General features: G+C 52.4%; 8 protein-coding genes across 8 annotated transcripts; 3 read left to right on the top strand and 5 right to left on the bottom strand.

Moving 5' to 3' along the window:
• Positions 1-1,617: 1,617 nt before the first annotated feature.
• Positions 1,618-2,268, top strand: QC761_602930 (uncharacterized protein; the record flags this gene model as incomplete). Its single annotated transcript, XM_062880741.1, has 1 exon — positions 1,618-2,268. One exon carries the CDS (start codon positions 1,618-1,620, stop codon positions 2,266-2,268), a length of 651 nt encoding a protein of 216 aa, XP_062729409.1.
• A 1,512-nt stretch (positions 2,269-3,780) lies between these two features.
• mlh1 (DNA mismatch repair protein Mlh1) lies at positions 3,781-6,672 on the bottom strand. Its single transcript, XM_062880742.1, has 3 exons — positions 6,172-6,672; positions 5,934-6,113; positions 3,781-5,836 (listed from the first exon to the last, which is right to left on the bottom strand). Exons 1-3 carry the CDS (start codon positions 6,271-6,273, stop codon positions 3,875-3,877), a joined length of 2,244 nt encoding a protein of 747 aa, XP_062729408.1. The 5' UTR covers positions 6,274-6,672; the 3' UTR covers positions 3,781-3,874.
• QC761_602945 (uncharacterized protein) lies at positions 6,655-8,681 on the top strand. The gene is made up of 2 exons (XM_062880743.1): positions 6,655-7,800; positions 7,860-8,681. The coding sequence occupies exons 1-2, from the start codon at positions 7,694-7,696 to the stop codon at positions 8,461-8,463; spliced, it is 711 nt and encodes a 236-aa protein (XP_062729407.1). The 5' UTR covers positions 6,655-7,693; the 3' UTR covers positions 8,464-8,681.
• A 2,721-nt stretch (positions 8,682-11,402) lies between these two features.
• QC761_0091910 (uncharacterized protein) lies at positions 11,403-12,464 on the bottom strand (the record flags this gene model as incomplete). The annotated part of the gene is made up of 1 exon (XM_062872980.1): positions 11,403-12,464. One exon carries the CDS (start codon positions 12,462-12,464, stop codon positions 11,403-11,405), a length of 1,062 nt encoding a protein of 353 aa, XP_062729406.1.
• Positions 12,465-12,502: 38 nt separating this feature from the next.
• Positions 12,503-12,757, bottom strand: QC761_0091900 (uncharacterized protein; the record flags this gene model as incomplete). Its single annotated transcript, XM_062872979.1, has 2 exons — positions 12,503-12,655; positions 12,719-12,757. The coding sequence occupies 2 exons, from the start codon at positions 12,755-12,757 to the stop codon at positions 12,503-12,505; spliced, it is 192 nt and encodes a 63-aa protein (XP_062729405.1).
• Positions 12,758-13,270: 513 nt separating this feature from the next.
• On the bottom strand, positions 13,271-14,000 carry QC761_602960 (uncharacterized protein; the record flags this gene model as incomplete). The annotated part of the gene is made up of 2 exons (XM_062880744.1): positions 13,271-13,310; positions 13,372-14,000. The coding sequence occupies 2 exons, from the start codon at positions 13,998-14,000 to the stop codon at positions 13,271-13,273; spliced, it is 669 nt and encodes a 222-aa protein (XP_062729404.1).
• Positions 14,001-14,304: 304 nt separating this feature from the next.
• QC761_602965 (uncharacterized protein) lies at positions 14,305-14,746 on the top strand (the record flags this gene model as incomplete). Its single annotated transcript, XM_062880745.1, has 2 exons — positions 14,305-14,490; positions 14,534-14,746. 2 exons carry the CDS (start codon positions 14,305-14,307, stop codon positions 14,744-14,746), a joined length of 399 nt encoding a protein of 132 aa, XP_062729403.1.
• A 383-nt stretch (positions 14,747-15,129) lies between these two features.
• On the bottom strand, positions 15,130-15,986 carry QC761_0091870 (uncharacterized protein; the record flags this gene model as incomplete). The annotated part of the gene is made up of 3 exons (XM_062872978.1): positions 15,713-15,986; positions 15,316-15,651; positions 15,130-15,257 (listed from the first exon to the last, which is right to left on the bottom strand). The coding sequence occupies exons 1-3, from the start codon at positions 15,777-15,779 to the stop codon at positions 15,130-15,132; spliced, it is 531 nt and encodes a 176-aa protein (XP_062729402.1). The 5' UTR covers positions 15,780-15,986.
• Between the last annotated feature and the right edge of the window lie 3,948 nt (positions 15,987-19,934).

Here is a 19,934-nt window from a genome sequence, read left to right as displayed (position 1 = left end):
AAAATAAACAGCTCCGGGGAGCAAAAACCTTTTTTTATCTTTCACACTGGCAAGTGGGCCTCAGGGCCGAAGCCCTGAAGCAACCTGCTTGACTAATCCCACAGGAGTATTACCTCCCACAGATGAGCTACGTGTCAAGATACGTCGTTTGACTCAAAGCGGAAATAAGTTGTAAGCTTGGATCTTATATCTATCCGAAAATTAGACAATAAAGAGTAAAAGCTTGGATAGATAAATAGATGGTTACTTCCTAACTTTGATAGCTGGGAGACTTGATACACACCAAGAAGTTCACTATTGAATCAATGGCTCCTGTCGACCTTGAATTTAATTCACAAAGTGCTTGGACCAGCTAATCAAATAAAGAATCTAGGGATTTAACAATCCGCGATCAAGATAATCGAATCACGTCAGGATCTCAGGGTCAAGAGGTTGTTGACTTTGGATATCTAATTTATTTAATGTACCGATGTTCTCTATACCAATCTCTACCTCAACCTTGATGGTCCAGATGATCCTGCTTTGGACTGTCTCCCGACACCGGGCAGAGTCATTACCCATTTTCCAGTTCATTTTCTTCCTTGGCCCAAGTCACGCGTCCCCCGCCTTCACATTCAGACCTTGTTTTTCTTGCCGTAGTATGGTCTCTTCAACCCTTTTTTTCCTACGCTCTTCCATTGCCTCGTCAAACTCCCTCTCAAGGCGCGGTTGATATTCCTGTGGGTTTATGGCGGTAATTGCACCGCTTCGAGAGCATATTTATATGCCTGCTCCCTGCATTCTTGAATTTGAATCGATATTGGCTCGTCTCTTGATGCTTCGATTGCCAGAGTTCTTCGGCTGGATTTGCTTGCTGTCTCTGGTGAGAAGGATTAACGCAAAACAATTAAGGTATAACTACTGCTCCAACCATTGCTTGCCACACTTTGTGCCAACGTAATTTCGTGTAGAGTCGGGGCTTGCTTTCAGAGTTTGCCGCCACATACAAAGGTTGTGGGTTCCCCATTTTTGAACCGGCCTTCTAATCCCTCTCTTTTCCCGGATGCGTTCTTAGCCCTCTTCGTTTGGCTATGGCGTTGTCGTTGATGAATTTTACTATTTCTTTCAGTTGGGTACAGATTCGAAGGGACAGGAAGGTCTTGAGGTCACTGCCATACCAGTTCCTGCCGCACCTTGTTTCCAACCAGACCCAGTAACCTGATAGGCTCCATATCGGAAAGCGTCAAACTGAAAAGATATTTTCGAGCCACATAGCCAAAACTGTTTGAATTTAATTCTGTGGGCGCAGTTGTGCACTAGATTTGACAATGGCGGCATGGAGGCTGTGGAGCAGGGCCACGGGGTGAATAACCAGGAAGAAACTTTGTGCAAGCCTTGGGCTGGAACAAGAATACAGTTTGATATTTGAAAGCCACACCTACAAATTCTTGCAGCCTATTTAAAGTTCCAAAATCTTTGCTGTTTCTCTCGTCATCCTTTCATGTCAGTTCCCCGGACGTATCCTTACCACCGAGATTCGTTGAAGCATCAAGCGATAGGGCGACTTATCGACAGAGTTAGGATCAGCAACATCAAGTATCTCTCGGAAGCTCCATCAAACTCCCTTTCTCTATCATGATGGACAAGTTGAATCCCCACCAAGAGGGACCAAAACCGCCGGAAGACAACCATCAACAACCCGAATCGACTGCCAACTCTTCCGAGAACGAGGCGGCTGTTCACTCCCCACATGATCCTGAAGCGTCGGCTGTTCATGACACGAGAGATCCTGTCATGGTGGCCAGACTTCCCAATCGCGAACAAAGCCGACTACTCAAACTCCCCGAAGAGCTCATACTCGATATTGTGAAAAGGTTCAACCTGGATCTTGCTGTCGACGTAGCGGCCGTTTTCTGCCTTGGTCGTGTCTCTCAAGTTCTACGACGTACCATAAAACACGATCTGGCGGGGCCACCCTGGCCCAGCTTAGCCATCCTCAGCTCCCGATACGGTTTTGAGCCTCCGTCCAATTACATACGCACTCGCGGTGCCCAAGACGCCATCAGATATTGCCTTCGCAAAGACCTACTCTGCAAGACGTGCTTGCCACGGAACGATCTCCGAATGACGAGGGATGGTAGGGTTGTGCCACGTCACCCGTCTGGCAAGCGCCTCTGGGATCGTTGCAAGTTTGAAAGCCATCACGTCAAGGGGATTGGGCCACTGTATTGCTCAGGCTGCGATACTCTCCACCACCACCGAATGTTCTCGACCGCAGAGAGGAGGTAAAAGGTAGCCAACGCATTTGCATCATGAGAACGGGGGTGGTGAGGATATGCAAGCATCAGGTAGTCAGCTGGGCTGATATAGAGACCTATGCAATTGATCTTCTGACCAAAGAGCCCCAGATAGTCGGTTCTTGGTTTGAGGTGGATGTCTTCCGAGAGTCAAAGGCAGCCAATGTACAGCTTATCGCCTGCGAAGATCCCGAACATGAGAGAAGCTTGAAGTTTCAGCTAGACTTCGTCTCAGACAGAAGGATCACTTTCTTGGGTGCAGTAATTCTTTCACATAACCCGCGGGGTATCACACCCGGCCTCTGGTCCGACCTAAGGGGCCTGACGGACCAAACAATGCAGGAGCAGAGGGGTCAGTCAGTCAGGTATGGGCGTGACGGGAAAGCTCGATTCAATCCATCGCACTCATGGCTCCACGCAATGGACCCCGACTCGTACCATCTCGACGACGATATAAGCCGGTTTGGGAATATATGGCCTGTTTGCAAAGTTTCGTCTTGTTTGAACCGCCATAGTACAGTTCAGGCGGGTGTGAAAAGGCGCATGTGTACAAGAGCAACGTACCATTGGACGTTCGATGCTTACCCCAACAATACACGTCCAAGAACGACTCGGGCGGAGGAGGTGATCTGAGCCAATCGTCATATAACATCCGCACCCATCAGCCGACAGCCTACCTTGCTCGCCGGGAAACCTATGTATGATTCTGGGTCAATCGGATGTCTCGTACCTACCTATGTTAGTTCAGCTGCCCTTGCAGGGCTCCTTTAATGAAGCTATCGCCAAAACTGAAAATGGAAGGAACGGAGGAATTGCTACACTGAGGGCCGAATCGAGGGCTGTACTCATGAGAAATCACAAAGGGAATATGACCCAGGACACCAGCATCTGCGGACCTCATTTTGCAAGGAATTTGAAGTCAAGCCTTACCTAGCACCAAGATCAACCACGCGCATATCTATCTACCTTTGACCCTACCTAGCAGTTATTTTACAATTCATCACTAACTCAACCATCTCACATTTTTCGCATGGCATAAGGGATCACTGTGCCATCCAGGATTGGTTTGGGGACCTTGGGGGGGAGAAAAATGAAACCTCGAGCCCCGAACAAAAAAGATGCCCGCCTAAAGGCAGTGTGCCAGCCGGACCCAGAGATTACATTCAACCTACCATTTGCTCCTATAACTCTGTTAATTCCATGCCATCTGTCCAAGATCTGGGTGGTTGGAGATCGAGGTAGGTAGGGATAGAACTTACGAACAGCGCGAGTTCTCATCAGCCCACGTTCCAAAAAGTCAAGGCCAACGGGCACGCCATTGGGATTTGAGTGGCAGGCGTTGGAGTAAAGAAGGGATACGTCGGACCGCTCGTACCTTCCTCCATCAGGTCTTGGTCTGTGAAAATGGAAGGTTGTGTACAACTTTGGGCAGCCGCAAGTAGCCCTCAGTTAATTTCACATGTTACCTACCTGATGGTCGTTGCTCGTGTACATGGTTGTGCACATACAAATGCCAGCCATGAACAAGAATAAATTTAAAAGCATCCCCGTATATTCTACCCATGTTCCCCAACAACCCCAATTTCAACATCCATTACCTAACACCTTTCAAAGACTCTGTACAGCCCCTTCAAATCCGCCACCTCCACCACACCCCCGGCCTCCATGATGCCTTTCGTCCCGACCAGCCTCGCCTTAAACGCCGGGAAAAGCACATGCTCCAACGCCCATTTCACATTTCTCCTCCTCGCATCAATTCTCTTTTCCTCTTCCCCTTTACTATCTTCTTCCCTCTCATCAGCACTATCCAGCGTCCCATCATCCTCCTCTTTGGCTACCTTCTTCAGCGGCAACCTCTCTGGTACATAAAATCCAGCCAGCTCCTTCAGGAAGCTCTCAAAACAAGCCTTCTCCTCCGTCCAGTTGACACAAGGCCCCAACCTCACCAAGAACCCTGGCAACTTTGTCAAAGGTGGCTCATACCCGTTGACCAACAGCGGCACACTGCACAACTCTCCCGCGGGAGATACTTCCAAACTAAAGTACTCCAGCAACATTTCTCTTCTCTCAATCAACTTCTCCACCACAGCCTCTATGATCTCGGCCTTTTCTTCGGGGTCAATGTCCTCTTCCTCATCATCATCCTGCTCTTCTTCATATTCAGTGAGGAGATTTGGGGACGATGACAGTAGGTTGCGAATGTCAAGAGGAGGCTGAAATTGTACCGCACCAAAATTACCGAAATCTGTTAGCCCTGACTGGTAAAAGTATTCGTAACACACCCGGCCGTAGTCAATCATGTAGAGCTTAACGCCAGCTTGTATAGCAGCCAGCCTGCGGCGCTCGTCAACAATTCCGACAAAAGTGTGGTTGGCAAAGATATCAGTGAGCTCGTTGTGCATCTCCTCGCGGACTTCTGCGCGGAGCTCTTTGATGCTGTGCAAATGACAAGATGTGGGCTGACGAGGCTCGGGTGCCGTGTCAAATTCCATGGGCTCTGGGCCTGGGCGGGATGGCGTGCTGCCGCCTGGTCTGGCAGGGGGGAGCATGCTCGTGATTTTCCGAAGGTTTGTGTCTGTCCTGACGAGGCTGGTGTCGCTTCTAGGAGGGGCTCTTCGACTGGAAGCCGGGGTCGCCATAGAGGGTGCAGAGGGGGCTGGTGGCAGTTGAGTGGAGGAGGCAGCCCGGCTGCTTGCTGGGAGGAGGGTCTGGGTGAGGAAGGTCCTGCTGGCATCTACCTCGGCTAGTTTGGAGCGCAAGTGTTCGCATACTGCTTGAATGGTTTCGTCTTCATTCAAGAAGTTAACTTCTTGTTTGGTTGGGTGGACGTTGACGTCGACCCGGCGTGGGTCTATCTCAAGGCTGAGGTATACAAACGGATGACCGTTTTTGGGGAGGAATGACGCATAGGTCTGCTCGAGTGCCTTGCGGATGTTGGTTGACTCAACACATCTGTTATTAATGAACAACAGCAAGGTAGTTTTTTTGGTTCTGTAGTTGGCGTTGGTGGCAAGCCCCTTTGCCTTGAACCCCCATTGATCATCTTTCGTCTCGAATTCGGTGAGCTCGTTGGCAACGCTTGCGCCGTAGATTTGTCTGATCCTGTCCAGACATGGCGCTGTTGGAGATACGGAGATGCCTTTGGATGATTCGCCATGTTTCTTGCATGTGAAACCCACACCGGTACAATGGATAGCATATCTCCCAACCATGTCCAGGATTTTGTTGTACTCGTTGGCTGGTGATCGAAACGCACGCCGTCTTGTAGGAACGTTGAAGAACAAATCTTCAACGGTAATCTGGGTGCCTTGTCGGCCAGATACAGGCTTTGGGTCAGGAGACTGGCCAGGTTTGGCTGGGACTAACACTCCGCTGCCATAGTGACCCCTCCAGGCACACTCTGAGTCCCGTGTTTTCGTAGTCACGGTAAGATGGGCAATGTGGCTGATGCTGGCCAAGGCCTCGCCTCTGAAACCATAGGTAGCGATGGTCTGAAGGTCTTCAAACTTTTGGAGCTTGGACGTCGTGAAACGTTGACACAATATTGGCAGATCTTCTTTCTGTTTCTTTGATGAGTAACCACTCGGAACAAGGGGGATGAAGGGGGCGGCGAGGAAGCGAGCGGGTGATAGCGGACGCTAACAGGGGGGATCGAACCTCGATACCAGAGCCATTATCAGTGATCTGTAGTAACTTCAAGCCTCCCTCTTTCACCGAAACATCTACGGTGGTTGATCCCGCGTCGACAGAGTTCTCCATCAACTCCTTCAAGGCGTTCACGGGAGCCACGATGATTTCCCCGGCAGCAATTTTGTTGATGACATCTTCGTCCAGGGGCTATGAGCATGCTGTTAGTGCAGCTCGTCTCAAAAAAAGATGGTGCCGGGAGCTGTACCTTGATTCGACGTTGGGGGGTGTTGTCGTCAAGAGCATCAGCCTTCCTCTTGGCACCGCGAGGCCCATCCACCTCGGAATCCACCTCCATTGCATCACTCATAGTGGCGCCGTTGAATGCTCGACGCGGAAGAAAAGCGCGATGCGGAGAAAGAGCAGGAGGATTTCGTCAAGGTCTTATCCAGGCATCCAGATTTCACCCCTACCTTAACATTTCAGCTGGACAGGGAGAAGAGGAAAGAACAGCCGATGAAAGGCTCACACCAAGTTCTGCTAGGCATTCACCGTTGAACCTTCTTCCTGCGGGGGTTGGGTGGACCGTGCTTGCCCCGGATTGTTCGTGCACCGTCCGGCCCGCTCGGTTCAGGGTCCTGTCACCCCACTCTAGGACTAATATCTTGGCGTGCTGATAATGGAAATGCTTGGCGTGGAGGGAACCCGACCTCGATCGACCAGTCCCGAACTGTTCAAGAACCAACAAAACACCACAGCCACAACCGACGTTCTCTTTTGTGTTTTTCTCCCACCAGGCTCTTCAGATACAGCAGTCCGAACTTGATTATCATATTTGGAGCATAGCAGACCAACAATTCCACCTTTACCCCATTTGTCATATTCCAAGGCCATAATCGCGGCCCCAACCTCTACTTGAGCCGCTTAAGCCACTGCAATTGGAGATCAATCGGTTCTAGGAGAGGGCGTAGAAAAGTCAGCTCGATGCTTAGCCACGGTTCCTTTGCCCTCGCGGAAACAAAACGACCTCCCGGCCCAATTCGGAGGGCTCGAATTCAACCTTCAAATCGTTTGAGGTCTCCAAGATCTCCAGGCTTCCATTTAATCCCATCTCACCCATGGCCCGAAACTGAATGATGGAGAAGATCAAGACCGGCCTCGCCTTTAGGTGAAGACCGCTGGAGTGCTGCGCCAGTTCAAAGCATGTCTCCTACCCGGCTTTTCTGTTGTGTCGAAGCCCATCTTTGTGATGTGCCATCGGGCCATGTGCATGTGGTAGCACTGGGTGGATGGACAACAGGGGGGCCCAGTGGCCAGCGGGCCATTCTTGATGGCCGTTGAAGAGGCGGGTGTGACTGTGTGATGGCTTCTGCATTCACCCAACTAGGCGGCGCGCCGCTCCCGCTCTTGCGTGCATCACACACCCGCTGCACGATGCTCTACCGTGCCAACTAGGTGCATGCCAAATGCTTTTCACCTAGGGGGGAAAATGGATGCAGCCCTGTGATTTCCAGGCTTCCTGGAGGGCTCACAAGCTGGGCCGGCCTTGCAGTCTCTCGGGCAACGTCCGGTTTCCCTCCGTTTCGTTTCTTTGCTATGCATTGCATGTCTTTTTTTTTTTTTTTCTGTTTCTACCTACATTTTCTCGCATCTCTCTTGCCCTCATAAATATGCAGAGCCTCCCCGCTCGGCAATCAATTCCCTTCAGATCTGCATTTAGTGTGCAGCTTCCCCCACACCTCCACTCTTGACTATATCCATCACGTCTCACAGACTCGCCTCAAGTCACAATGTCAAACGACTCACGACTACCATTTCCCCGACTTTCGAGTCCGGACCCCAATGGAAGTGACGCCAACTCGTCAGTCCAAGTTCAGCTTGATGCTCTCAGCAACAGGTAAGACTTTAACCCGGCAAAATCTCGCTTTCCATGGTGCTCATCCTCGCCTATCACAGGGGGAGAAGCGCAACCGGCCCCTCACAAACACCATCAAGACTACCTTCACCATCACAGCCCGAACCGGCTTTTGAACAACATCCAAGCCAGTCGAATTCGCAATCCTCCCAACTGTCGATCGACTTCTTGCTTCGACAATCCGGAGAGGACCCATTACTTCCTAACGAGGATGTCTTGCTGGGTTTGACCTCTGGCGGCGTCCACTCGGGCCAGAAACGACCATATGACAGTGAGACTATCGATGAAGATGAAGAACGCTATGCAAAAAGGGATAGAATGACGGAGGAACTCGAGCTCATGTCTCCATCTACGGAAGCACCAACGACATCTTTCCCATTTTCATCTGCCCCCACGGAGGTTCCATCGATATCCGTGGCAGACTTTGATGACATCGATCGAATTTTGTCTCCGGAAAGACAACAAGATCCGATATTCCAGTCGGATCCTCAGACGGTGGTGATTGGGAATAGGAGAACATTGCCTATTCGGTCCGTGTCGAGGAGGTTACCGCCACAGCAGCCAACGAATGTGCCTGGCATAAGGGGGAGACCAATCGAAGGGCAGTCGAGAGAGGGTGATGCAGAGGAGGATCAGAGAAGGTGACATTTCTGACTGGGGTGTGTTTTTGAGAAGGGTTTGTTGGGCAAGTGAGATGGTTTTCTTATAATGTAAGGTTGCAGAGTTGTTTGGTAATTCCAGTATGTACTCAGATCAGCGGTGCACTTATATCAGGCGGCTCATAATTTATAGGTAGCGAACACGAAGCATGTTTTATCAGGATAATGTGAACTTGTGTCTCACCATCCTATTATTCTCCTCTGTGTTTTACCTCTGTATCTCAAAGTGAACAAAAGCCTGCAGACCAATCGTGTCAATCCTTGGTTGGCCCCTTTTTTTTCTTCAACTGCCTGCCCTATCCGTTTCCCACAGCGTCATTGGATCAGCACCACCTCTCTGCTGCACCTCCAGGTTTGGTTTGATATGAACGGGTGGACGACCAAGCAAGTTGGGCCCTGCCAACCCTGTCCACTGTTGCATTTTCCGCTGTTGACCCTCTTCTTGTCGCGCCCACAAAAAAAGCAATTGAACCAAAAAATCTCCGAATGGCTCATGCGCCTCCAAAATCTCAACAGTGGGTAGCGTAAACGGCCCTGCCGCCGCCGCGACCAATCGAGCGCTGCATCGGGGCATTTTCTATTGGGAATAAAAATCTCCGATGCAACTTCCACGATCACGATGATATTTTATATAGTGTAAGTTGAAGGGGTTTCCCTTTTTTTTTTCACATGCGCACCAATCCCCTGCACTCCATTCTCCTTTTCACCGGTTTGAACCAGCGGGCCAAAAAAACAAGATCCAAGCCAAAAGAAGCAACCTTCCAAGCGGTCCGCTGCAACGTTTCTTTCTTTTTGGGAATTGTCGTTTCATTGGGGTGGCCGGATCGGGGATGGGTTGGTGGGATCGTGCGGTTTGGCGGGGATGCTTTATTCATGCTGCTTGGATGTTGTGTTATTATAACATGTCAGGATGGTTGCAAGTCTGATATATATGCCTTGGACAGAGAGCAACAAAAAAAACCTATTTTTGGGTGTTACTTGAAAATGTTCATTGCTTGTTCATGCCTTCCTCCTCCTCCCTTTCTCTGCTTCGCTTTTTTGTTTCTTCCCGCTTCGTTTCTTGTTTGCGAAAAGGGTCTCACAAACACCCCAAGCCTTCAACACGGGTAATGAGGAAAAGAAAAGAAAAGTGATTCATATTACACCGATCGACCGACACACACCGACCGACCGAGCGCCAGCCAGCCAGCCGGCCGTCTCCTTCAACCCGACCCGAGCGAGACCACAACATGATTCACCCAGCCCGATCTCCTATTTGGAATTTCTGACGCTATCGATATTAATACCTGACCCGTCCCCATAGAATCCACCCGGCAGCTGTCCAATTCTCGACTCTTTCGACGTCAACAAAAAACCAACTGCCTAGGTCAACGATGTGTTGAGGGAAAGGGAAAGGGTGGATGGATGGATGGATGGATGGAAGCAAGTGCCGACAACCGACATTCAGGATTCATTCATGTCAGCAAGCAGCCAGCAGCAAGGCACCGCAATCTATTTCCACCCGCGTATTTCGGGTACGACCTAAAAGGGCCCTTTGGTTGCAAAACCTTGAAAAAAAAAAAGGACCTTCCCTCCTCGGCCAAGCGAAGAGACATGTGGCGTTTCCCTTTTCATCCGACACACACACACACCTACCCGCCGCCATGGTCGCCTGATTCCCCCCGGGCACTTCTTCCTATTCCTTCTCGTCATCACCAGGTGTGCGATCTTCAACAACGACCCAGATCAGTACCCACGACCGGCACGTCCCGTCGGCACACCATTCCCTCCCCCCTTTGAGCAACGGCCCGGCACGGAGAGGTGGCATGTGCGGAAACGGGTGGAGGAGGTCCGCCAAACTTTCCAACGGTCGACTAAAAACCAACCTTAAATCAACGTCCCCTCATCTCAACAACGGTTGCCCCACACAACCATCAGATCACCACCCACACATTCGAGCCATGTTACCGAAACTCCGGGTCAACATCTATTGATAGCAACCGCACCTCCTATTTCATTTCCCAAAAAAAGATCCCATGCTGGGCCTGGACCGTCCGGATCTACAAAGGAATGAGTGATGGTGGGCCGGCCTACCAGACGGGCCGCATATCAGCATACATACGAGAGGGGAAAGGAAGGAACCCCGGGATGATCATGTCGACCCGACATAGGCGAATATCCCATGCCATCTCATTCGTTCTCTTCCCCCCCCTTCTTCACTTCTCACAACAACCCAAACGACAGCAACATATACACACAACACACAACAAACATCATCGACAAAGAGTTCCCAAGCACACAGCCAACAAGACATTGACAGTTAATTCCCAGTATATCCTTTCCCCCTCCCGGTTTTTCCGACTCACACGTACCAATCGCTATGTCCGCATTTATCCACCACACTATAGTTCATACAAGAAAAGTCCACCAAAGATAATCCTCCCCCAAAAAAGCGCGGCATCCCTTCCGCCTGCCTGAAAAGGGATAACAATCCCATACAAGAGGAAAAAAGCCCGGTACCGCCTAGCCAACAACCAAGCCCGCCGCGGCGGTTCTCAAAGAAGAGAAGTCAAAAGATGTCGAAGAAATGAAAAGAAGCGAAAAAGGAGTCTGAAGAAAAACACAGAAGAGAAACAGAAAGTCACAAAAAAGAAGAGAGAAAAGTGCCACACAATGGCATATGCCCCAAACATCCTCCACAAAGACATTCCAACGCCCAAAAATGCACCGCGGCCCACAACTTCTGCCAATTGTACAGTGGTATCATCTATGCAAAGCCACTCGAAAGCGCGATCAACTTCACGAATATTCCTGCCCGGCGAAACTTGCATCCAAACCTGCGGAGCTAACCAAAAAATGATCAACAACATGCTTTTGACATCCCACGGCAAATCGCACCGCCGCTCCCATATCCTGGTCTTTGAATTGCCCATCTCATCATGAGTATCATTGTTGGGGTGGTGGTGGATCCCTGGGGTGACCCGGGTGATCAAGGAGACCGCCAATATCAACTCGTGGTCGATCTCCTCGAGACTGCCGCTCTTGTGGCTGCGGTTGGGAAGGACCCGTGGAAGGCCCAAGGTTCAACGGTGGAAGCTGGTACCCTTGCATCTGAGGCGGCCGACTTGATGGAGGATGAATCTCGCTTCTGGGTACCTGGTAGGAGGATGACGTTTCTGGGTAGCTAGGCCTGTTTGGAGATGGGACGTAACCTGAGGGAAGGCCAGGGCTCCTTCCCGTCATTATCGATGGTGGCGGGGCTCCAATGGCCATCGACTGCCTCGCTCCGTAGGGCGAAGGCTCTCCTAGCCTTGATTGCCTCGGATCGAACGTCGCTGACATGGGCGTGGGCTGGGAAAACGACAGGGGCGTGGGCTGATACGGATATGTGTTGTCTCTTGGGTTCGGCGAGGGCGTCGGGTACTGATATGGTCTAGGTGGCTGGATCTGGAGGATTAGTACGACAAACCAAACCGAATCTTCCTTCACCAGCCCAAATCGAGTTGGAAATTGTCGATGCTGACCATCTTCTCCCTCAAAGGTAAGATGCTCCACCCTCCAGTCTGTCTGGTATCTTGCAATGTCATCTGCGCCGAACCCGAGTCTTTGAGCAAAGTGGGCTTGCTCATCGACGGTCGTCATGGCCGGCAGTCCCATCTCTCTGTTCCGTTGCTCCTCCTTTGTCTGTCGGTCAATCCTCTCGGCCTTGCCGCGATCACCGGGTGCAAGTACATCCTCCAGCAGTTTGAAACCCGTTCTCGACGGCCGTCCTATGGCGCTGTAGAAGGTTGCCGATGCCTTCAAAAACTCCAGGCCAACAACCCTCAAGTATGCCACTGGTTCTTCGGGAACCCTCGTTGTCGATATCGATAGGGGAGCTGGAAAAACGTTTGCATCAGCTGCCAAACCTCGTTCGAGGAATCTCGGTGCGATTGATTCGGCTGGCTGAGATTTCAGCACGCGATACGACTGAGTGCGTCGGAGACTGTCACTTTGAACCATACCCATCGTGGAACCCGAGCCATACACGGACGTCAAGGGCCTTCTCATGGCCTCTGCTGCACTTCCCATCCTTCCCCCGCTTTCATATCTCGTCTGGTTGTCGTCTCGAAGCCGGGGTCGCCCGCGCTTCTTGTGCTGGACGTCGACGCATTGATCGGCCTTGTTTTGAGAGACACATCGGCTACAAGGTCGCTCCGCTGTGAAAACGGTCAGCAGATTCTCTAATCGCAACTTCGAAGTACTTGGTGAACAGAAAGGACAAGCAGTTGGGATTCCTCATCGACAAAGCCCATTCCCATCTCGGCGCCACCATGGCTAAAACGATGGTGGAAACAGAGGCGTCCGGGCCGTGTATTTGCGGGAATCCCACCACACCTCAAGGGCAGCGGCCCGGTTTTGCCGCAGGACCAAGCATCCGCGCTGCAGTAGCGAGCCAACTGTCGGCGAGCTCATCCACGCATAAGCATGCTGGATTATCTGCATTCTCCTACCCGGGCCCGGAACAGCATGGAACCCGCTTGAGAACCACCTCCACCCGTTCCTGCAGTCGGGCGGCCCAAGAGTTCCCAACCCATTCGTCACTGGCCTAGTGGGTCGTCTCATCTTGAGTATGCCGTGCCAAAAACAGAAATTGCTCATGGGGGTATACCGCGTCACACTGGTGCTAGGCGCTAGTCGATGCCGCGCCTAAAACAATCCCGGAATTGTTGACAATATCATGTCAATCAAAACCAGGGATCGCATTTGCGGTGCCGCAGCGTTGGCGATGCCTGTTCACACTCTGCGTCCAATTTCTGTCCTGCTTCTTGTGATCAATCGGGGCGAAAGGGCTCTGGGTACCTACGGTCACATCTGCAAGCTGTCAGTCTCGTGTCTTTAGGCAATGCCAACAGGTTTTGACAGGGCAACCAACCGAAGGTGGGCTTTCTTGCACGGCACACATGCGGATGCCACATGCCCCTTGGTCTTCCTCGCCTTTGCAGAGCTATGTTGAAGAGGATCTTGCAGCTGTGAGTGAAGTGCTGAAGGATAGGTTTGCGAAGCTGCTAGCTGTCCCGGTGGCCCAACTGCACTGCCTGTGCCTGGGATTGGGAGATATGCCGGCCCTGGTTGTCCACCGATCTGGCTGGACAAATGGGAGTAAGTAAGAGGCTGAGGTGCCGGTCTCTCAGATTGCTGTGGAGGGAAAGAATATGCGGTTCGTTCTGGTGGATCGGTGAGGAATTGCCGAGAAGGTCCGGCTATGTTACTCGCCTGCGCTCTTTCGTGACCTTGTGATGTTGGGATTCCACGGTAAACATCCTGCGTGATGGGCTGATAGCTTCCCTGCGCCCGTTCGGCTGCCTCCTGGCTGAGTTTAGGGGGGATCGATGGAGATCCTGACATGGGGGGAGAGGGATAGCTCCTCTGACGAGCAGCACTTTCAGTGTCTGCCCTGACCCAGTGCAAGTCGAGACTCAAGGCGGATCGCGCCAGGTCTGATATCCCTCGGCGTTGGCCGAGAGGTGTCCAGGAGTCGTCACCTGGATGGCTGCGCTGCATGGAGGAGGCGGCTTTGGCGTAGCCAAGAGTCCGGAAGGGGACCGTCTAACTCGGGTCGAGGGCTTCGATGAGGACGGCGTCGGTGTAAGCTCAGTTAACACGATGGTCTCACGGAAGTCTCCGCCTGGGGAGACAAACTTCCAGACCGTACCCCAGATCCAGAGACGCTGATCGACATTACCCGATGCAGCCAAGTTCAAGAGTGTCACTGCCCGGTGTCCTCGGGGGCCAGAATATTTGGCGGGTCTCCTGAAAGAGGTTTATGATGTTTTCGAAAAGATGCAAAAGTCTGACGTGGGGCGAGATGGCAAGTGCTTCGGAGGCGGGCCTTTGGCGCCTCTTCTTTGGTCCAAGACAGCGGTCCCCTTTTGAGGATGGACGACAGCAGGATCCGGCCGAACTGAACCGGCCGCTTGTTTACTGGAGAAGGAGTCGGCTGCAGACGCACGAGAAAGGAGGCCTGGTTGTCAGACAAGCGATGACGCAGAGGGTGATTCCCGGTATGGGGAGTCCTGGTGAATCGAGTATCACAGCACAGCGCGCACAACCGTGTTAGTGCTCTGCGCCAGATGACCGAAGATTGGAGGAAGACTATCGGAGAGCTGCAGAAGAAGTGTATCGTCACCCTGTTCGTCGTCTGGGGAGCTGGAGGCGTGAAAAGGCGCGCGTATGGATTGGTGCCCAAGGTGCTGGAGAGGTGCCAGGTGCCGGGTGGTCGTCGTGCCGTATATATCGATGCTCGGTGATACTACTCTCAGGCTGGGCGGCTAGTGAGAGTCGGTCGGTTGAAGGAGAGATTTGGAGCCAGTGGAAGCCGGTGGTTTTTGTGCGACTTAAAGAAGAGCAACGGCGCATTTGAGATGGGGCTAGACGGAGCAGGGATAGTCGTAGGCAGGTCACCCTGGTAGGTGGATGGCCATGGATGGCTGCAAATCGAAGGGTAAACCACAATGCCAGCAAACCCCCCGGTCATCTCAGGGCTGTTACAGGGCACAGACAGTGGAGGGGGGAGGGGAGGGTTCAAAATCGAGAACGAGCCCAGTCGCTGCGGTGGGAGGGAATGGGTAAGTACTTTTTGGGCGTCTGGGTGCCTCCCTGCTACTTCTGCTACGGTTAATATGACCGACAGTTAGACTGGGTAGCAGTGCACCAGTGCCGTTGCAGACAGTTGGAACCGAACGCTGGGCAACGCACCCAGTAACGCACCATGCAGACGGGTCGCCGATGGGAGACGTCGATTGGCCCAGGGTCGCTCCGCTGTATCGTCTCTTTTAGTGACAGCACTGAGATTTGAGAGAGAGAGGGAGCTTCGAACGTTCATCAACGCGTCCGTGTCCCGTATCAAGACTCCTGTCTGGAGCTGGCCTGCCCCGGAAATCCAGAACGGATGCGCAACAGGGGCCCACAAGAGCTATCTTCCGAGTGCCGCCGAGATGACGGGGGTGGGGCCGGATGTTGATGATCTTGATCCGCTGGCGCGAGATGAGGAGGGACCCAGACGTGAGTAAAGCTATTCCTGTTTCGCTGGGAGCCGATCCGGGGAAGAGTAGTGTATGTAGATACGGAGTAATCTGGGGTGACAGCTCAGGTGATGGATTGCTCCTTCCAGTATTACGGGTAGGACGGTCGTTCTTGCCCCGGTTATCGACAGCTGGGTCACAGTTGCCGTTAGAATTTGACATTTCGGTCCCAGGACGGAAGGAACCACCAACATGAGGTCTTGGAGGGGTATGCCGGCAAGCATGAGCTCCCCTGACAAGGACCCGGGCACCAGAGCATGGGGGGCACAACCTAGGTGCCGCTACCAAAAACCCGTACAGCAGTGCACTGGGAGACTGGTAAAGGCACCGTGGTGGCATGCTCTTGTAGTAATAATATCAATGTAATTAAGAGTTACCTCAACTTCCTCATCTTGGCGCGCAGATTTTGACAGGAATTACCCCAGATGTGGCACGTCGTGAGGTATTTTATCAAGCAGGGCCAATTTCGAGGGTGATATGTGCAAGGCTGACCTCCAGTACATGCACCCTTCTGAAACCCTACATGGCCGTGCCTCGAATGTGTCAGCGCCACGGGCACATCAAAAGTTCTTTCTTCAGCTTTGGAAGAAATCGGGTGTGCGGATATGCACCTGCAGCAGCCCGCTGTGACGACATCTCGCTCAGGTCCACGGCGAGGTGGTGTACCCATCGTGTACAGTCTGATCTAATCTCCTTCGTCAACAGCATCACCAAGGATCTCCCGAGTTCATGCTGTGTCAAGTTTGGAGGGGGTCTTGTCTTGGGTTGACGGTGATCATGGGCGTTATCGACGATGCTATAGGTACGCTTATCTCCGCTTTGCTCTTCGTCTCCCTCAAAGAAAAGTCTTTACACCTCTTTGCATCTTTCATCATCTGCTACATTAGTGACCGTTTGCGTTGCAGTGCTAGGCGGTTACACCTTTTTTTCTGTACCCACCTCGCCCCCATCCTGGCAGCGAGGCCGCTATAGTACGGATCCCGATTCCCGACGGCGTGGGCGGGGGTTCCTCGAAGATTTACCGGTGCACCTCTCTGCCAACCTCGCCCTAACCGAGTCTTCTGATCTTTCCAATGTCCCGGTGTCCATCACATTTCATCCAGTCTTTGAGTTACACATCATGCCCCTCCCAATTCGGCCAGGCAATGCGTTGCCCGCAGCACGCTCGACTCGGGAAGCGAGCCGTTTGGGCGGGTGGATTTCTAAATGAGAAGCAGCTCCCACCCACAATCAAGAGAAGGCCCATCCCGTGGCCACATTCTTCCGTTTTGGAGCCGCCGTGAGCGTGCCGAGCAGCTGTCCCCTACATGCGCTAACATTAGCCTTACCGCTTTTATCTGATCTCCCCGCCGTCACAAAATTTCCGAAGCACGGCGACGGTGGACGGCCGGGCCCTCTCCCGGGAGTCAGATCTCAACGTCGGCGGCCGTCTCAGGATGAGAGGGGATTCCGGGTTGCTGAGGAGGGAACCCGGAAGCATCCGACCACCTACACCAACCTTGGAAGCTCGGAACAAAAATCAGGTCGGATTGCTGAGGGTGGTTGAACCACCCCACCACTTCCAGTATGGCACTTCACCAGAGTTCCGGAGCACGCAGGAGCGAATCACAAAAATCGACCAATGAGAGCTGCAGACGGTGTCTCAGTCGATTGGAAGCTGGTTACACAGCACGAACATCTTCCATCGGTTGAGCACACAAATCTCGTCATCCCAACTCACGCGCATATGTGCGGCAGGAGTTCGCCCAACAATCTGATTGCTTTGCCCCAATAGAGGCAGGTACAGGTCGGTAAACCGTGTGCTGCGAACTGTCATTTGGACGGCAGATCGCCCCTCCACGGCGCGCACAAATTGCGGGCGTGGCATGCGGTTCCGTCATGGTGGTGCTCCCCCTGGCACCCCAGTGGCTCCTTAGCATTTTCCACGCCGGTGCTGTTCTTTACAGGATGTCCTGGCAGAGAAAAAGGCACAGACTTCGAGATGAAAGCACGCACAACGGTGCGCGTCCGGCGCAATGAACACCTATGGAAGCATCATGCGGAAGGGGAGGCATTATCCTCTACAGTATGAATTTCTAGCGCGGATATCTGGGGGTGGGTGGGCGCGAAGTCAAGATAAAGTACGTGTAAGTCAATCAACCCCTAAACTTTAATTGATTTCCTTGTTGGGTCTGGTGCGACATGCCCGTGGGCCAGCCAAAAAGGGTAACATCGTGCAGGACGTCGATCCCCAAGACGCAAGCTGGGGCCACCCGAGCATCAACGAGATTTGATCAGATCCCATGTCACATCCTGGGGCCGGGGCCCAGACGACAACACCCGACGGACGACGGCAAGATCACCCACTGCTGCCTTTAATTGGGCTAATATAAGTCAGGGGTTACAGGGAGCATCGTGTGGCCCTTCGTGGGTGCGTGTCTTGGAGCAGCAGATGTCACTCTCATCACTGTCCGTTGACAACAACACGCCGGAGAAGCTCTCTGCCGAGGATCATGCTGTCACCTCCATGAGCTTCACGTCGCATTCTTCAAGGATTCAAGGTCGAGATGCCTCGGTTACCTGCCTTGGTCGTGACAGGTCATGGCTACGGACGGAGGACGTCTGGAAGTCTCGGAGATATACGAACTGGGGACGTGCCGAGTCGGGCCCGTCCTGAAGCTCCGGTAATGCTCTGTACGCTACGAAGAAAGACGCGAACACGCAAATAACGGCCGAACAGGCGTCGGTAGCACCAAGCGCCCGTTTGCAGTTAGTGATGTGGGGGAACCACGGCGCTTTGGCCATGGAAAATCGCTTCCATGATTCTCAGTGTCTGGAAGCTTGGCGCCTGTCGTTGATCAAACTTGACTTTTGTATCAACAGCAAGCATGACGAACCTGGGCAAAGGCACTATTCTTTGCCCAGCTCGGCACTTGGGAAAAAGAATCAACACCAACACCCGGATATCAGTTACTGGCCATGTATATCGGTGCTCATGCGGACGCCTAGGGGAAAACGGGTCCGCCCCATCACCAGTTATCAGCATCTTTCTCAGTCTGCATACACTACTGTGGCTGGTCCCCCGCCGACTTGACACCCGGCCAATCATCACACTTTCCGTTCTCCGAGGTAATCCAGACTTGCGTCGAGAGGTTACCTTCGGGGAATGCAGGGGCCATTTTAGGACCAAGTTGGGCTGGGCAAGTCGCCGAAAGAATTGGAACTTGAGAAAAGCGTCCGAACGACACTGCTCGTTGAAAAATACATCGTCGACAGGAGCGATGAAATGGATGCCTCTTTGGTTCTACGGGTCCATCTGCAATCTTGCATTTCCCCATCGAAGCGTTGTGCACCCCACAGACGGTTGCACTCGTCTCGTATCGTCTTGTCTCGCGTAGCCTCGGTTGGGCTCGTCTGGTCTTGTCTCTTATCGACGTCAACAGGGCAGAGACAGAGAATGGAACATTTCTTTGATCGATGGGAGATCAACACGATCCTCCCCCAAATTGCATGCTGGGTAGCCAGTGGCAGCATGTAGGGTAGCTTCGACTTCTTTGTCTTTGCTGTCATGACGGATGTCCACAAACGGTCCCTCTATCACTGCTATCACGGTGCATCATCCCGTCTGTGACTGCTGTACCTGCCGCAGGAAGAAATTACAATGGTGTGTTGACTCCAGAAAGACCTCTTGTAGGACACTGGTATCAGTCAGGGTCATCTTTCAGCTCGTCCAGGGCTATGTGCCCCTCGACACGGAACCACTGTCTTCCGTCAGCACTCTGTACCTCTTTTCCAGAGCCGTCGACCATCATTTGCGAACAAAAAGAGTTTACGATAGGACTTTTGGACCCATTGGTTCTATCTTCACTTCTCTCATCCTTGCTCCAAAAGCCCATGTAGTGTGGGGAACCATGAGCTTTCCCGTCGGCCACCGGGCACCGCCGTCAAATCTTCTTTTCTCTTTCCTTGTCTCCTCGTGGCCGGGAAATTTACCCATCACCACGGGGCTCATTCCGAGTCTGGATACCCTCCCAGTTCGCTTGCTATGTCACTGAGTCCGGAGTGCGCCAACTAATCTGATAAATGATCACATGTCAAGACCACACGTTGTCTGATGGATCTAGATACTCTTTGACTTTTCATCTGATACTCCAAAGCTTTAGACCCCAGGGCTATTATACCACCCCCGTCATTGCCCCTCCTATTTCCAGCATTTTCCAGTCCCGCACTCGCTTCTGCATTGCTTGCAGCTTGCTTTTCGGCGCCACCAGGTCGCTGCAGATCATGCTCCTTCTTCCAGGAATTTGAACGTCAACTGGACCGGCCTTTCAAGAAATCTCAGTACATATCATCATCAGGCCTCCTCGAGAGAGGGTGTGTGTAGTGGAAAACCTGCCGAAACCATCACGTCAACATCGGACGAAAGGGGGTTCCG

Source organism: Podospora bellae-mahoneyi, chromosome 6 (genome assembly GCF_035222275.1).
Source record: "Podospora bellae-mahoneyi strain CBS 112042 chromosome 6, whole genome shotgun sequence".
Taxonomy (NCBI): domain Eukaryota; kingdom Fungi; phylum Ascomycota; class Sordariomycetes; order Sordariales; family Podosporaceae; genus Podospora; species Podospora bellae-mahoneyi.
This window is presented reverse-complemented; position numbering and strand designations above follow the sequence as displayed.